The sequence below is a fragment of the Sebastes umbrosus genome, chromosome 10 (genome assembly GCF_015220745.1).
Source record: "Sebastes umbrosus isolate fSebUmb1 chromosome 10, fSebUmb1.pri, whole genome shotgun sequence".
Lineage (NCBI taxonomy): Eukaryota > Metazoa > Chordata > Actinopteri > Perciformes > Sebastidae > Sebastes > Sebastes umbrosus.
In genome coordinates, this window is record NC_051278.1 from 9,653,908 (window position 1) to 9,666,951 (window position 13,044).

Here is a 13,044-nt window from a genome sequence, read left to right on the forward strand (position 1 = left end):
TGAGCATATGTTTTTATGCTAAATGCAGTACCTGTGAGGGTTTCTGGACAATATTTGTCCTTGTTTTGTGTTGTTCATTGATTTCATACATTTGCATAAAGCAGCATATTTGCCCACTCCTATGTTGATAAGAGTATTAAATACTTCACAAATCTCCCTTTAAGGGACTTTTTGAACAGATAAAAAATGTGATTCATTTGCAATTAATCGTGATTAACTATAGACAATCATGCGATTATTTGCGATTAAATATTTTAATTGATTGACAGCCCTAGTTTGTAATATATAAAACTACCTTATGACTGTCCTATCACAGCCCCTCACCACGCCTGTTTCCACATCTGCCTGTCTGCCATCTGCTCAGCAGCCACTTCAATAATAGCTTGCAGCTGCAAAGGAAGGAGGGGGTGGCGGGGTGGAAGGAAAAACCCAGAGGGGCTAGAGGTAAGGGGAGGGCAGGCAGTCGGGCGGGCGGGGAGGGAGGGTTGGAGGGAGGAAGAAGGAAGGAGGGGGCGGTGAAAGCAGAGCTGTGATGCAGACAGCGAATCACATGAGCAGGGATCTGTTTACAAACTGAGGGCTGTAGACGAGAAGTGGAGACGAGGAAGGAGAGAGGAGGAGAGTGAATGTGAGAAGAAAATACAGGAGAGGAGAGGAGAGGAGAGCCTGGATCTGAATTAACATTAGCCGCATTGTCTTCCTGTGTTATACACCTCCCTGTGCTCTTTGTTCAGAACAGGAAGCCAGAGGAAGAGATGAGACATTGCTTTCCACAGGAACACTGAGGGCTGCCTGCCTGGTTGACTGGCCGTGCTGCTGGGAAACCCATCCATGTCCTTCCCTTTGTCTCTCCATAATTGGCCACGGCAGGTTTTCACAGCCAGAGAAGAGGAAAGCGACGTGGAGATCTAAAAAGAGAGGACAGAGGAGAGAAGAAGAGAGGAAGGAGAGAAGAAGAGGAGGAAGGGAGGGAGAGCCTCGTGACAATGTTTTGAAGGGGAGGCAAAACAAAAAAGCAACGACTGCTCAGCCAGAGGTACATAACCAGAGTGCTGGATGGGATTTGGAGTATATTTCCATACTGCCTGTGACATTGGTGTGTTTTTATCCACAAGGCTCACAGGTTCATCTCCAAGTCTTTGTCCTTTTAGTGGCAAAGCATCACTGCAGACTGAGGTTCAAATGAGCAGCTGCTTATTTTGGTAATGTCTTCTTGAGAAACTGGGAGTCTCTAATCAGATCTGCTTACTCCAGACCACACGGATTTAACTTGCTGCACATCCGCTCTGCTATCAGGGTTAAACTAGTCTGAACCTAAAAAGTAGAGGACGTACAGTTCAGAGCTTGTGGGAACCAGAATTTGTGATATCGTAGAGGTCACGACCCCAAAGATTTTCTGGGGTTTGCCAACCGAACATTTGCATATTTGATGCATCCTGCCCAATGGTGTAACGGTAAGTGTCCTGGAGCCGGTTGCACAGGTTTTTCCTAAGTTCAAACTTAGCCTAATTTATGTGTTTACTAATAACATACAAATTAGTTCTATTTCGTATTTGCTTCACCATCTAACAGGCTTCGCTGTTGGTTTACCCATCAATCAAGACTCCGCCTCAGCACCCTGAGGCATCTTTGCACATCGCCTAATCAGGTGGTTGCATACATGCCATATAAAACACCAGCACACCTGTCGCTGTGCTCTCTTTTTCTCTCAGCCACATTGAGGAAAACACAGCCCTCAGTGAAACCGATTGTCACCCCTGATGCTGAGATGTCCCCCTAAGCAAGTCCTGTTGAAGTTTCTCGTTAAGCATTGGTGGCTAACTAGCCGTGCTACTACTAATACCACGAGGAAGATGACCAGCTCGTCTGTGACAAAGGTCCTGTGTTACTGCCTCTTTGACGACATACCGGACACTTCTGCTAACTGCTAGGCTAGTGCTGCTCAGGCTACGTCATTAGCTACACTATCTAACCAGCTCTAGCTACACCATGACTTGCTAACATTTGCTAATTTGGTTTAGGACTAGCTAGCAAGCTGCTTCCCTCGCTCGCTCGCTTAACTACGGCCAACGCATCTGAAACAGAGGCCTTATGTCGCTGGTGCCCTGATGGCAGAGCCAACTTCTGCTTACTGTAAGCAGAAACTATTAGCAGCCTACTTCCCTCCCTGGCTCGCCCTACAGTGGTCATGGTAATCTGTCCCGAGTATTTACCATAAGGACCAAGCGAGACGCGTGCAGCCCACGTAAGCTTCAGACTCCTCTGCTGGGCTTGTCGACTTTTTCAGTTGTAATACATGTTTTGATTAGAAGCATCCCACCTGGGACGGGCTTTTCTCTCCTCTCCCCATCTCATGTGAGGTCACATTGCTGGGTGATAGCTCATGTCCCCCCGTGATGGATTGAGTTTACCACCGACGTGTAGCGTTTCCTGTTCCCATACCGACGAGGAAACGGCACAAGGTGAATAATTTGCTCCTCCCATTTCTATTATTATTCTCCACTTTCACTTGTGCCCCAACGGGTTCACACACACGTAATTGGTGAAACAACATAGCGGCCTACTCATAAATTTCCCATTATTTCGTCTAAACAATCCACCAAAATCTACTTCTGAAAACATTTTAGGTGAGAAATAGGCGATGCCGCTGCTGAATCTCATTTTAGAACTAGATCGCCTAGTTTAACAACTTGGTCCAAGTTTCTTGAGCCGGACGCGTCGCGCTGCGCTGACTCATTTGCATAAAGTTGAAAAATCTCAGCGTTGAGACGCCCTCAGTCACCGGATCTGGTGGAAATGCGCCGTCAGGGTGCCGAGGTGGAGCCTGGATGATGTAAACCAATAGTGAAGCCCTTTAGGGGGCTTTGCACGTACTCATAGAACTGAAGTTACTATTTCTTTCATAGTTGTTACTAAATATTTACACCCAGTAACTGCCACGTGTAACTGTCAACTGACTGACAAAACTAACGTTAGCTTGCTCATATATCATTAAATGCTGTTTAATAAAGATGTAAACTTTTAAATTGCATGTTTCCTAGCAACCAATGTACACATTACTAAAGTCTTGACTAGCTTCTTATTCTTTTTAATTTAGTAAATCACTAGTTTGAAACTAGCTAGTAGTTAAAAGGAAGGATTTCCACACAAACTTACCACTGGATTTATGAATAGCTTGCCACAACCCAATCCTAATGTGAATTTTTATGCACAAAGTCATGACCTGACCAATAACAACCATGATAACAATGTGTTTATTGTGTGTTTTTACCGCAGACATGACCTCAGGCGTATTAAACAAAAACAACTTAGACCTCTAAAAGAAGTCGTTATACAATCAGGTTTTTATAGTTTTCCAGTCAAAATATGTAAAAGCAAAGCTACTGTTTCTGTGTAACAGTGGCTCAGGTACAGTCCTGCATGCATTTGCACAGTGGCCTACCTTTTAGCGCTCCACTATCAATGATTTACCAACATTGTGCTAAGATTCCAGCTGCTTCCAGCTTCACCCAAACCTCCTGTCAAACCCTCCCCAAAACTGTACATGTGCAACCCTCCTGTCTCGACCCCTGTCCATTAAAGAATGACTTTTGAACCAGCAGGTCGCCACCGCAGTATATTTTGACCTCAAGAAATAGTTAACTCCTGTGGTTTGAGGCTGACGTGCACCGTGTGGAATGAAAACTGTCACGTTCGAGCCCCTCAGGCTGAAAACACTTCGCTCTCCAGCGACTAACTAGTCTCTCAGGCTAAGACGCGGACCAAGAAGAAGTGGAACACATTCCTGTGTGACGCAAGGACGGTTGTAAAAAGTTCACATGAAAGTGCTTTGCAGGGTTGGAGAGTTGCTTTTGCTGTGAGATCTATGAACTTTGTAAATACGTGGAAGGTTCTCTCTTGGTATGAACATTATGAGGATAGATTCTGTAGCTTAACTCAGATTGATCCTGATTTCTATGGATTTATGCCATAAAGATTTTACATTACATTCATTTAGCAGATGCTTTTGTCCAAAGCAACTTACAATAAGTGCACCAATCAAAGATACCAATTAAAATTGGTATCCCTTTTAAACAAAGGACTAAAAGCATGTGTAGTGCAACTCTTTCACTTTCCACCTCCATTAGATCGCTGTTGTTACACGCTGCCTCTCCACACAAGCACTCATATCTCAACTTTCACCCAAGTTCAAAAACTTTGTGCAGCTCAAGAATCCCCTACAGTGTAAACAGTATTACGTTGCAATTTGAAATACGAGGCTTCACAGATGCGGTGTGTGTGGTGCACGTGTGCCGGGCCTTACAAGTTACACAGATACGTACACCACATCCTCGCCATAGGAGGCGGACAGGGTGATGTATGATGGGATACGTTTGTCATGGAGACCCGGCTATAGGCTCTGATAGAGTCAAGCGGGCTACTATCCAGACAAGAGGACACAAAGATGATAGAAAATATACAGTGAAGGGCCCTTGTACAAATAGTCAAATAATTGGATCATTCATAAAGAAATGAAACATGGAAGCTCACCCCACTACCCCACCGAACCATTTATGCTAACATCACTCAAACATGGATCTTTCAATGCTTTCAAAAGGATTCAGTCTTTAAATGCCATAAAAATGCCCTTTATGCACTTTGTGTGGAAAGACAATTCTGTTGAGTTTCTAAATGCCACATGCTGTAGGCTACATTCCTTACGTGTGACTGTAGCTTTGTTTACGGTGGCTATTCATGTTTAAAAAATAACATTTCCATATATTTTCAAAACGCATTTGAAAACGTGAATGAATATTTGTATTATTACCAACGTTAGGCTTTGTTCATGCATGCCTTGTTCTTTGTGTGAAGACAAAGCTGGTTTAGACTCGCCTTTTATGATAAATATCATATGTTGATATGATGGATATGATGCAGTTTAATGAATAGTTGCATTTATTATAAAAATTGTTAATACATCACTGTCTGTAGGACGGTTGCTTCCACACAAGTATGCATTAATAGTTGAACTGGTATAAATAAATATTCAATGGATAGTTCGGAATGCAGTTTAAGAGGCTTTTCACCCTGACAAGAATACAAATCTGAGCATTTTCTCATTATGAAAATCATCTGTAATTGCTGTGACACTGTGGTGATACTGGTGTAACCCTAAGACATATTTCCTCTTTTTTTCCTGGTAGTCAAACCATGTTGCTTTAGCTGTATTAACAACGCGTTCTCATCCCAACTCGTCATATACTGACGCGTTATCAGACCCCTCGGTGTCACTTTTCGGTCGCAGTAAACACGTGCTTAATGTTGTGAAGTAAACAAAAACACTTGCTTAGGTTCAGGCAATAAAACCACTATAGTTAGGTTTAGGAAAAAAATACATGGTTGGGCTTAAAACTACTACGTTTGTACAGTGAAAATGACCCTTTACGTTGTGAACACGGGACACAAACGAACAGCTGATTGTAACGTGACACACGGGACACAAACAGCGGTCTCCTGGGTGAAAGCCTTGTGTTTGTTGGACCCATCCACCTCCCCTCCCGCCCGCCCTGTGTGTCTCTTTTCGCTCTTAAAGCTACGTCACCACACTCCTGGCGCACTTTCCCTGAGCGTTTAATAGTGACGTGGGATTGTAGTTAATGAAAAGCCCGGTGCGTACCGGTCATACCGACACTAAAGGGTTCCTTAAGCGTTGGTATTTCATGCCGACGGCCGTGACAAAGCATCGCTATTTGACACCCTGGGAATGAGAACGGGCTGGTATTAATGGGCTCTTCCTATGTCACATGCAGGCTCATTAGAATATATCGCCCATGGCTTGAAAACTACCTTTGCAAAGGTGCACCATACCTTTTCGGCAAGCCAATCAGAGCAGACTGGGCTTTTTCTGGAGGGGGGCTTAAAGAGACCAGCGCTAAAACAGAGACAAAGGGTGAATACAGGTATATTCAGACAGACAGACCTTTAATACAATTTCCACTGTGTGTAATCTCTTGTTTCATGTGTCCCGTCCTCTCAGGGTGTCTGTGTGACCTTGGATTGCAGAACTCCGACCCTTACTGCAAGATGACATCCGAACCAGTCTTCCACCTGCCACTCAACGTCTACATCATCATCCTGGGCATCGGCCTCTTCATCCTCATGCTCACCCTCATCTTCTGCTGCTACCTGTTCAGGTACAACACCACAGATAAGGCTGGGTTAGAGCTTCTGTACAGGATTCACACATGTGTCAGACTGCTGTACTGGACTAGTGTTAGCATGTTCTTAAAAATCTGACCACATCTGACTGGAGACATCATCCTAGTTTAACCCCACAGTCTGTCAAAGGTGCTGTGTAATCTGCCTCAAAGGTAAATTCCTCCTTAAGAAGCTCTTGTGTCACAGATCATTAACCTGCAACCTTTAGTGCATACCAGGTGTTATTTTCTGATCTTCTGATCTACTCTTTTGTTGTTTACACTTTCTTTCATCCTGCCTCCAGAGAGACCTTACCTGAACTCCTTGCATACAATATAGCTGTTGTTTTTATCTGTAGAAGCCAACATTAAATAAGCAAGAGAGTCTAAATACTCGTTACAGACTAAGTTTTAGTATTTTAATTAACTAGACTCCGTCGATTCAGGTAATGTTCAGGTAATGCAGAGGACTCCCAGCTCTGTGCAGAGCACCGGAAACAAAAAAAACACCGACACCAACACATCTCCACCAGTATGAGAATAATGCACTTTGCGTGCCTAGTCTGAGTCTGTAGATATGTAGCCTACAGATAAGATATATTTTAATAAAATACAGTTGTACCGACAGGATACAGTAGAGCACATAGGCCATTTCCATGCCGCGAGGCAGACAAGCGCTCGTCTGTCTATTCACATGAGGAGCGCAGAGACCTCAGCGATACGTCAGTTGAGTAGGAGGTCCTTAATGTGGCCCAGCACACATTCGCGTACACACTGCTAAAAGAATGTGGTCATATGTGGCCCAGACCACCTCTGAATGTGGTCTGAGTGATCGACTCTCAATGCGTCATCAATGCGACTTGAGTGCGTACATGTTGACGCCAAGTCCGTCTGAGCACGGCTACAGATACTGGATTTTCATTTATTTATTGCTGTCGGGATGTAAATAGAATTTCAACAAATATAAGAAAAAAAATATTTTTGAAGAACATTACTAACCCTAACATTAGGGTTTTACAGACAGGTTGGAATTAGGTCAGTCAGTGAACTGTTGTCAACTTCCGGAACTTCTGGAAAAACCTGTTCAAAGATTTATCTTTGCTGAGGCGGTTAAACTTTGTTGATTTATTTGGCTGTCAGGAAGATATCTGAAAAATCTACTGATCTAATCTAAAACTGTGGGATTATGTTAAGTAATAAGTGTTGACAAAATCAGAAGCCACCAGAGTTGCCTTGAACACCTGTAAAATCAGTCATTTACAAGAAAGTTAAAAACGGCAAAACGGTGTGCATCTCAATTATGAATGCATATTTTATATTTGTACACCGACCCCAAAATAACAGTGATCTATTTAGACATTCAACAATTTATTATCAATTCAAAGGAACAATATGTACTGACAGTTAGCGTTTTAAAATGAGTACTGCAGTCCAAATTCAAAACACTGGAGCCGCGGCCCGTCTGCTCCTCCGGTGTGACGGTTACTCGTTAGCATGTGTTAGCATCACGGCGTTAGCCCTTTGGTTAGCCTGGTAGTCGCTTTCAGTCCAAAATGGCGGAGGTGTAGCTCTGCTGCTGGGCGCTGACGTTGCAATGGGACGACCAATTAACTTTCACTTCTTAGCAATATATACTGTACGTTCTTTGCCTCTGACCAGCAGCAGTAGTCGGAATCACTTCAACGGCTGTGTGTTTCAAATACTCGCTGCCTTGATAACCCTACAGAGAGATGACCCGAGGCTTTCCAGGTCGGGTAGAATCTAACGTTAATGTTATCTCTGTTGATCCAGTTCATTTGCTTGCTTCCACGGCTGCAGAAGGCTGTGTTTGCTGTGTGCCAATTTGTTTCATATGTGGCAAAGGGGTGTTGAAATAGGCAGTGGACGGGAACAGCCAAAACAAAAACAGACGCTCCGGATCGGAACATACTGGCTGTAGCATTGTTGTCAGGGAAGCCAGTATTTCATTTACGCGTGTTTCCTTAATCTCTGGTAACATATCACGGTCATTTTATGATCTATTAGAGCAAATATATTACATATTGGTCCTTTAATAAGACAGAATTTCAGTGGGGATTCTCCTTGAGAGTGTTATAGATGTGCTCGTGGGGAGTGTAGATAGATGCACAGGCTGTTACTTGAATTTGGCATTGTGTGAATTCCAGGGAAGCTTGAGGCAGAATCTCAGCTGATTCATACAGCGTGACAAGACATGTCCTGAAGAAGACAGATATGGAGCACTAGGCCCAAAATTACATTGCATGATAAGTTTTTTTTTTGTTGTACTTCACAGACTCAGGCGACAAGGTGCAAGAGAACAGTATGGTTACAATGAGGTAATATGATCATACTATATCCAGTAATTCATTTGTTGTCTCTGGTGAATTCTGCATTATGACACAAATCCATTCTGCTCAACAGGTTGTTTTGAAAGGAGCTGGGAAGAAGCTGAGCCTAATCGGTGTAAGTTGACAATGCTGACCGGCTAATGGGGCGTAAATGAATGTGGAAAACATGCTGCAGCAGTTTAGTGACTCAAGTATTTAAAATGTCGCAAAATGAATGAATGGCGACAATTTACTGCTGTAATGAGGGACAGTGAATCTGTAATTTGCTGGAAAAACAGACATATTTTTTAGTTATTACTGTTGGCAAAGTCCAATTATAGTGTTAAAAATATTGCACATGTAATCAACGTCTGAGTTACTGCTGTCCCGGTGAATATTTCACTGAAGTTCAGAGGATAACCACGCAACCAAACATTATATCTTCCTTCCTATGACTCCTTTTAAGTCGCCATACTTCATTTAGGCTATTTTTAAAGGTGGTTCTGTATGTGTGGTCAGACACTAGCTACTCCCCGGTACACTGCTGCTGTCATGAGACACTTCTTCTGTCTGTCTTATCAGCTATGTCCCAATTCTATACTGCATAATAAATGTGGCCAAGTTTGGGAGAAGTGAGATTATACTAAATTGAGTCTATAGTATATAAGCTTAATTTCAGACAAATTCACACAACTGAAATAGTTACTCAGAGCTGGCAGCAATCTGTAAATTGTGGGAACTTTGAGAAGAAGCTTTTTAGAGATCTTCTTAAAAAATAAAGTATTATATCTTTGGACAACTAATTTTGCTAAACTACCAAATTGGCCAATATATCTCATCCCACCTCGTCATGTACTGCCGCTTTGTCAGACCTCACGGCATCACTTTTCGGTCGCAGTAAACACAGGAAAAAACTACATGGTTGGGCTTAAAATTACTACGTTTGTACAGTGAAAATGTGACTGGACGTTGTGAACATGGGACACGAATGAACAGCTGATTGTAAAGTGAAAGTGAAACTTAACGCACGGGACACCAACAGCGGTCACCCGAAAGCCCTTTGTTTGTTGGACCCATCCACCTCCCATCCCGCCTGTCCTTAGTGTGTCTTTTTCACTCTTTAAACTACGTCACCACAGCACTTTCCCTGAGCGTTTACTGTGGCCGTGAATGGGTTTACATTGTAGTTACTTGAAAGCCCGGTGCTTCTCCCACCGCCGCTAAAGGGTGACTTGTGTGGCGGTATCGAACGACAACAGCCGTGAAAAAACGTTGGTAATTGACGCCCTGGGAATGAGAACAGGCTGAATTGACAGTAGGCTCGTTTGGTGTGCATTTTCCATCATTACCTAGATGTTAAAAAGGGTAAAGCATGTTTATTGCTTGTATGCAAAATGCAAATACAGAATATTTGTAAGATTGATAGTACATATTGTACAGTGTTAGTATGAATAAGGGGTTATGGCAGTGATGAAATTATTGAAGTGCAGTCAAAGTTTTATTGGTGACAATTTTAACAAAGAATTACACAGTAGTAGCTGCTGAATGGATGCATTATCGTTCTGACTTTGTAAATGCTGCATAGTAAGGAGTGCTTCTATCAGGATATGCTGTGTTAACTGAAAACAGTTCAAGTGTCGGTTATGAACTGATTTCAAAACCTCTTGTTTCCCCTTTTCAGCAAACATGTGCAGTGTGTTTAGAGGAGTTTCGCAGCAGGGACGAGCTTGGAGTGTGCCCATGCTCCCACGCTTTTCACAAGAAGTAAGTCTTGCAACTATACTACCGTTTCTCAACTCCAGACTTGATTCATTTGAGTGGTGATCATGCAGCTGATTTTATTGACTCACACATTATGCTTGAGGATGCAAACAATCTTTCATTCGAACCATGTGGATAGTCACTGTGGCTGCAAATCCATCGTCAGTGGCTCCATATAGGCCTGCCTTTTAAAACCACAAAATATTATTCTAGCCTTGTTTTTGTTTTTTTGCATTTTGGTAAAGGCTTCATGATGTGCAAAAAGCTGGACTAACCAGTTCGAAGGAATGACTCATAAATTCCACTTCACAATGGATTTCTGCCTTCAAGTTGACAGCTGAAGCAGGGAAATTCATAATAAAAAATTTCAGGATGCCCTGCAGAAAATAACCAACGAATTCCTGACAACACCTTGCGTGTTTGAGCATGCTTTAAACAACTGAGACCTGTTTTTGCCCTGCAGCGTAGGCGTGACATTGACATCAGGGCTTTTAGACCAGTTTGCTTGTCTTTCTGACTGACATATCTCTACCTGTATCCCCTTTGAACTGTGTACATATCCTGTATGTCTGTCTGCCATCCTGTTTTACAACTATTAATTAACCTGTTTGAACTTTTTGTTCTTGATTCTTAAACTTCCACCTAGACCCACCTGCGTAACTTTGCATACTTTGTCTTCCTTTGAAATGACAAAACAAGGTAACACGTCTCTCATCTATCTGCTTTTCTCAGGTGTCTGTTAAAGTGGTTAGAGATCCGCAGTGTCTGCCCCATGTGCAACAAGCCCATTTGCCGCCTCCTGCCGGACCCCCCACAAGCACCTGAGCGGCCGCAGAGTCTCCTGGAGGTCTGAGAGGGGAACACATGTCCTGCAGCACCTTACGCTCTCCACTCACTATAAAGCCTGTTTCACTATCCAACAGATTGTAGTTTTAGTAATGCAAACATTTTTTAAGGCAGAGCTACTCTGGAAGTAGAAATGAGTAAATAGCCAGAAGCTTAAGCTAAGTGCCTCAAAGCTGCAGATCCTCTAAATGAGAGACTGCAACCGTCAGCATTGGCACACAATGACGAGGATTTATGCGTGTATGAAATTGGTTTGTCGACTGCCGTTTTGAAGCCTCGAGTTTGGCTTTTTTGGCCGTCGCCATCTTGTTTTTTTTGCAACCAGAAGTGACACGAGAGGGTAGAGCTAAATACAATCGAACGCGGAAACTTTTAGACGACCAAAAATGTTATAATTAACTTTCATGAACTGAAAACACACTGTGAAAGGGTTAAAGTTCGAAAACACGGACAACACCCAGACCGGACAACGCCGTGGTAGCGATCTGTCAATCACAAGGTAGCCACGCCCTAAAGCAAACCCTGCTTTATGGTCTATTTAACTCTAAATGGGACCATAATTTACTAAATGAACATCATGCTGTATTGAAGAAGACTTGAAACTAGAGATTGAGACCATAAACTCATGTTTACAATGTTTACTGAGGTAATAAATCAAGTGAGAAGTAGGCTCATTTTCTCATAGACTTCTATACAATCAGACTTCTTTTTGCAACCATAGGAGTAGCCCCCTGCTGGCTGTTAGAAAGAATGTAAGTTTAAGGCACTTCCGCAATGGCTTCACTTTTCAGACCCAGAGGTTGCCGCCTAATGAAATCCCAGTTTACTCCTCAACAGCCCTCAATTGTCTGGCTCCACTAAACGGCGAAGTTAACAGTTAGACATAAATCCTAAACTCCAGGCTTCAAAAAGCTCCTTTTCAATTCTATGGACGTCACAAATGCTCCTTCCACGCTTTTCTACAGTCTATTTTGGTAGCAAGAGTGCCACTTTTTGCCTTTTTAAATGGGCTTCGGTTTAATCAATTGCTTATCCTGCAGGAAAACTGTGGTTAATGTCACCCACTGAAGTGTGAGATTTGATTATCTGTTGAGGAGAAACTTTGGGGTAGATAGAAATTCTGTTACAGCACAAATATGTTACATAAAGACAACTACATCAGCATTTACCATCAACATTATGGCATCACCACCAAAAACAAAGTGTTGGCATCATTATCAGAGTGTGAAGATACCAGCTAGTTGGGAAATGTTCAAATTCCAAGTGGGAACGAATGGCAAGTGGGGTCAGATAAGAGAGCTTTTTCACGTTTTCATGTGTTTAAAAAACCTGCATCTACACGCAAATTTTGATGGAAAAAGTGTATATATATGTGTCTTACTTCTGTGTCACCCAAACAGTTGTGTTGGTCCCTCTGCATGAGTGTTACTGCTGTAACCCAACTAAAGAGATTATTTCTGCCCCCAGAGCAGCTCTGCCTCTGAGAAATGTTTGTATGACAAATTCCAGTCTTGCGCGTTTTCACTTTTCCCCAAAAAATGACATGCAGCGCCACATGAATATGATGCTCTTTCACCACAACTTCTTAAGAGCCCGGAGCTGAGTAAAAGAAGAAGATTCAACTACCAGACACCAGCTTTGAAGATATCAAAACCTCCTTTGGCTTATTGCTGCCCCCAAATTTGATGGTGAACGCAGAGACTGTAATGAAAGATGTGCAGTTGTGGAAAAAAGAGGACTTTTAACGAAACAGGACAGTTGTAAAATGTCTCACAGTCACTCAGCTCCATCCTACAGCGTGTTGCCAAGCCGAGTGGCGGTATTGAAGACCTAAATGACAAGACTGTTGCGTCATATGGGATCTGACAAAACTACAGACAACTACATGCCTGTTCAACTACTATAAAGGGTCAACCAGTAAATTAACACATATA

General features: G+C 42.7%; 1 protein-coding gene across 4 annotated transcripts; it reads left to right on the forward strand.

The window, feature by feature from the left end:
- The first annotated feature begins 295 nt into the window (after positions 1–295).
- On the forward strand, positions 296–11,612 carry LOC119495989 (RING finger protein 122-like). 4 transcript variants are annotated; one of them, XM_037782962.1, is made up of 6 exons: positions 296–1,096; positions 6,017–6,173; positions 8,470–8,512; positions 8,598–8,639; positions 10,185–10,267; positions 10,997–11,612. In XM_037782962.1, exons 1-6 carry the CDS (start codon positions 1,057–1,059, stop codon positions 11,115–11,117), a joined length of 486 nt encoding a protein of 161 aa, XP_037638890.1. In that variant the 5' UTR covers positions 296–1,056; the 3' UTR covers positions 11,118–11,612. The 4 variants fall into 4 exon arrangements, with proteins under 4 accessions (XP_037638890.1, XP_037638892.1, XP_037638893.1 ...); XM_037782964.1 differs by having other exon boundaries at positions 306–1,036; XM_037782965.1 differs by lacking the exon at positions 296–1,096 and adding an exon at positions 1,102–1,202.
- The last annotated feature ends 1,432 nt before the right edge of the window (positions 11,613–13,044 follow it).

Coding starts and splice junctions, on each gene's coding strand:
- LOC119495989 (XM_037782962.1), top strand. CDS start 1,057: ATGGGATTTGGAGTATATTTCCATACTGCCTGTGACATTG. Junction 6,174..8,469: donor TTCTGCTGCTACCTGTTCAG/GTACAACACCAC, acceptor TGTACTTCACAG/ACTCAGGCGACAAGGTGCAA. Junction 8,513..8,597: donor AACAGTATGGTTACAATGAG/GTAATATGATCA, acceptor TCTGCTCAACAG/GTTGTTTTGAAAGGAGCTGG.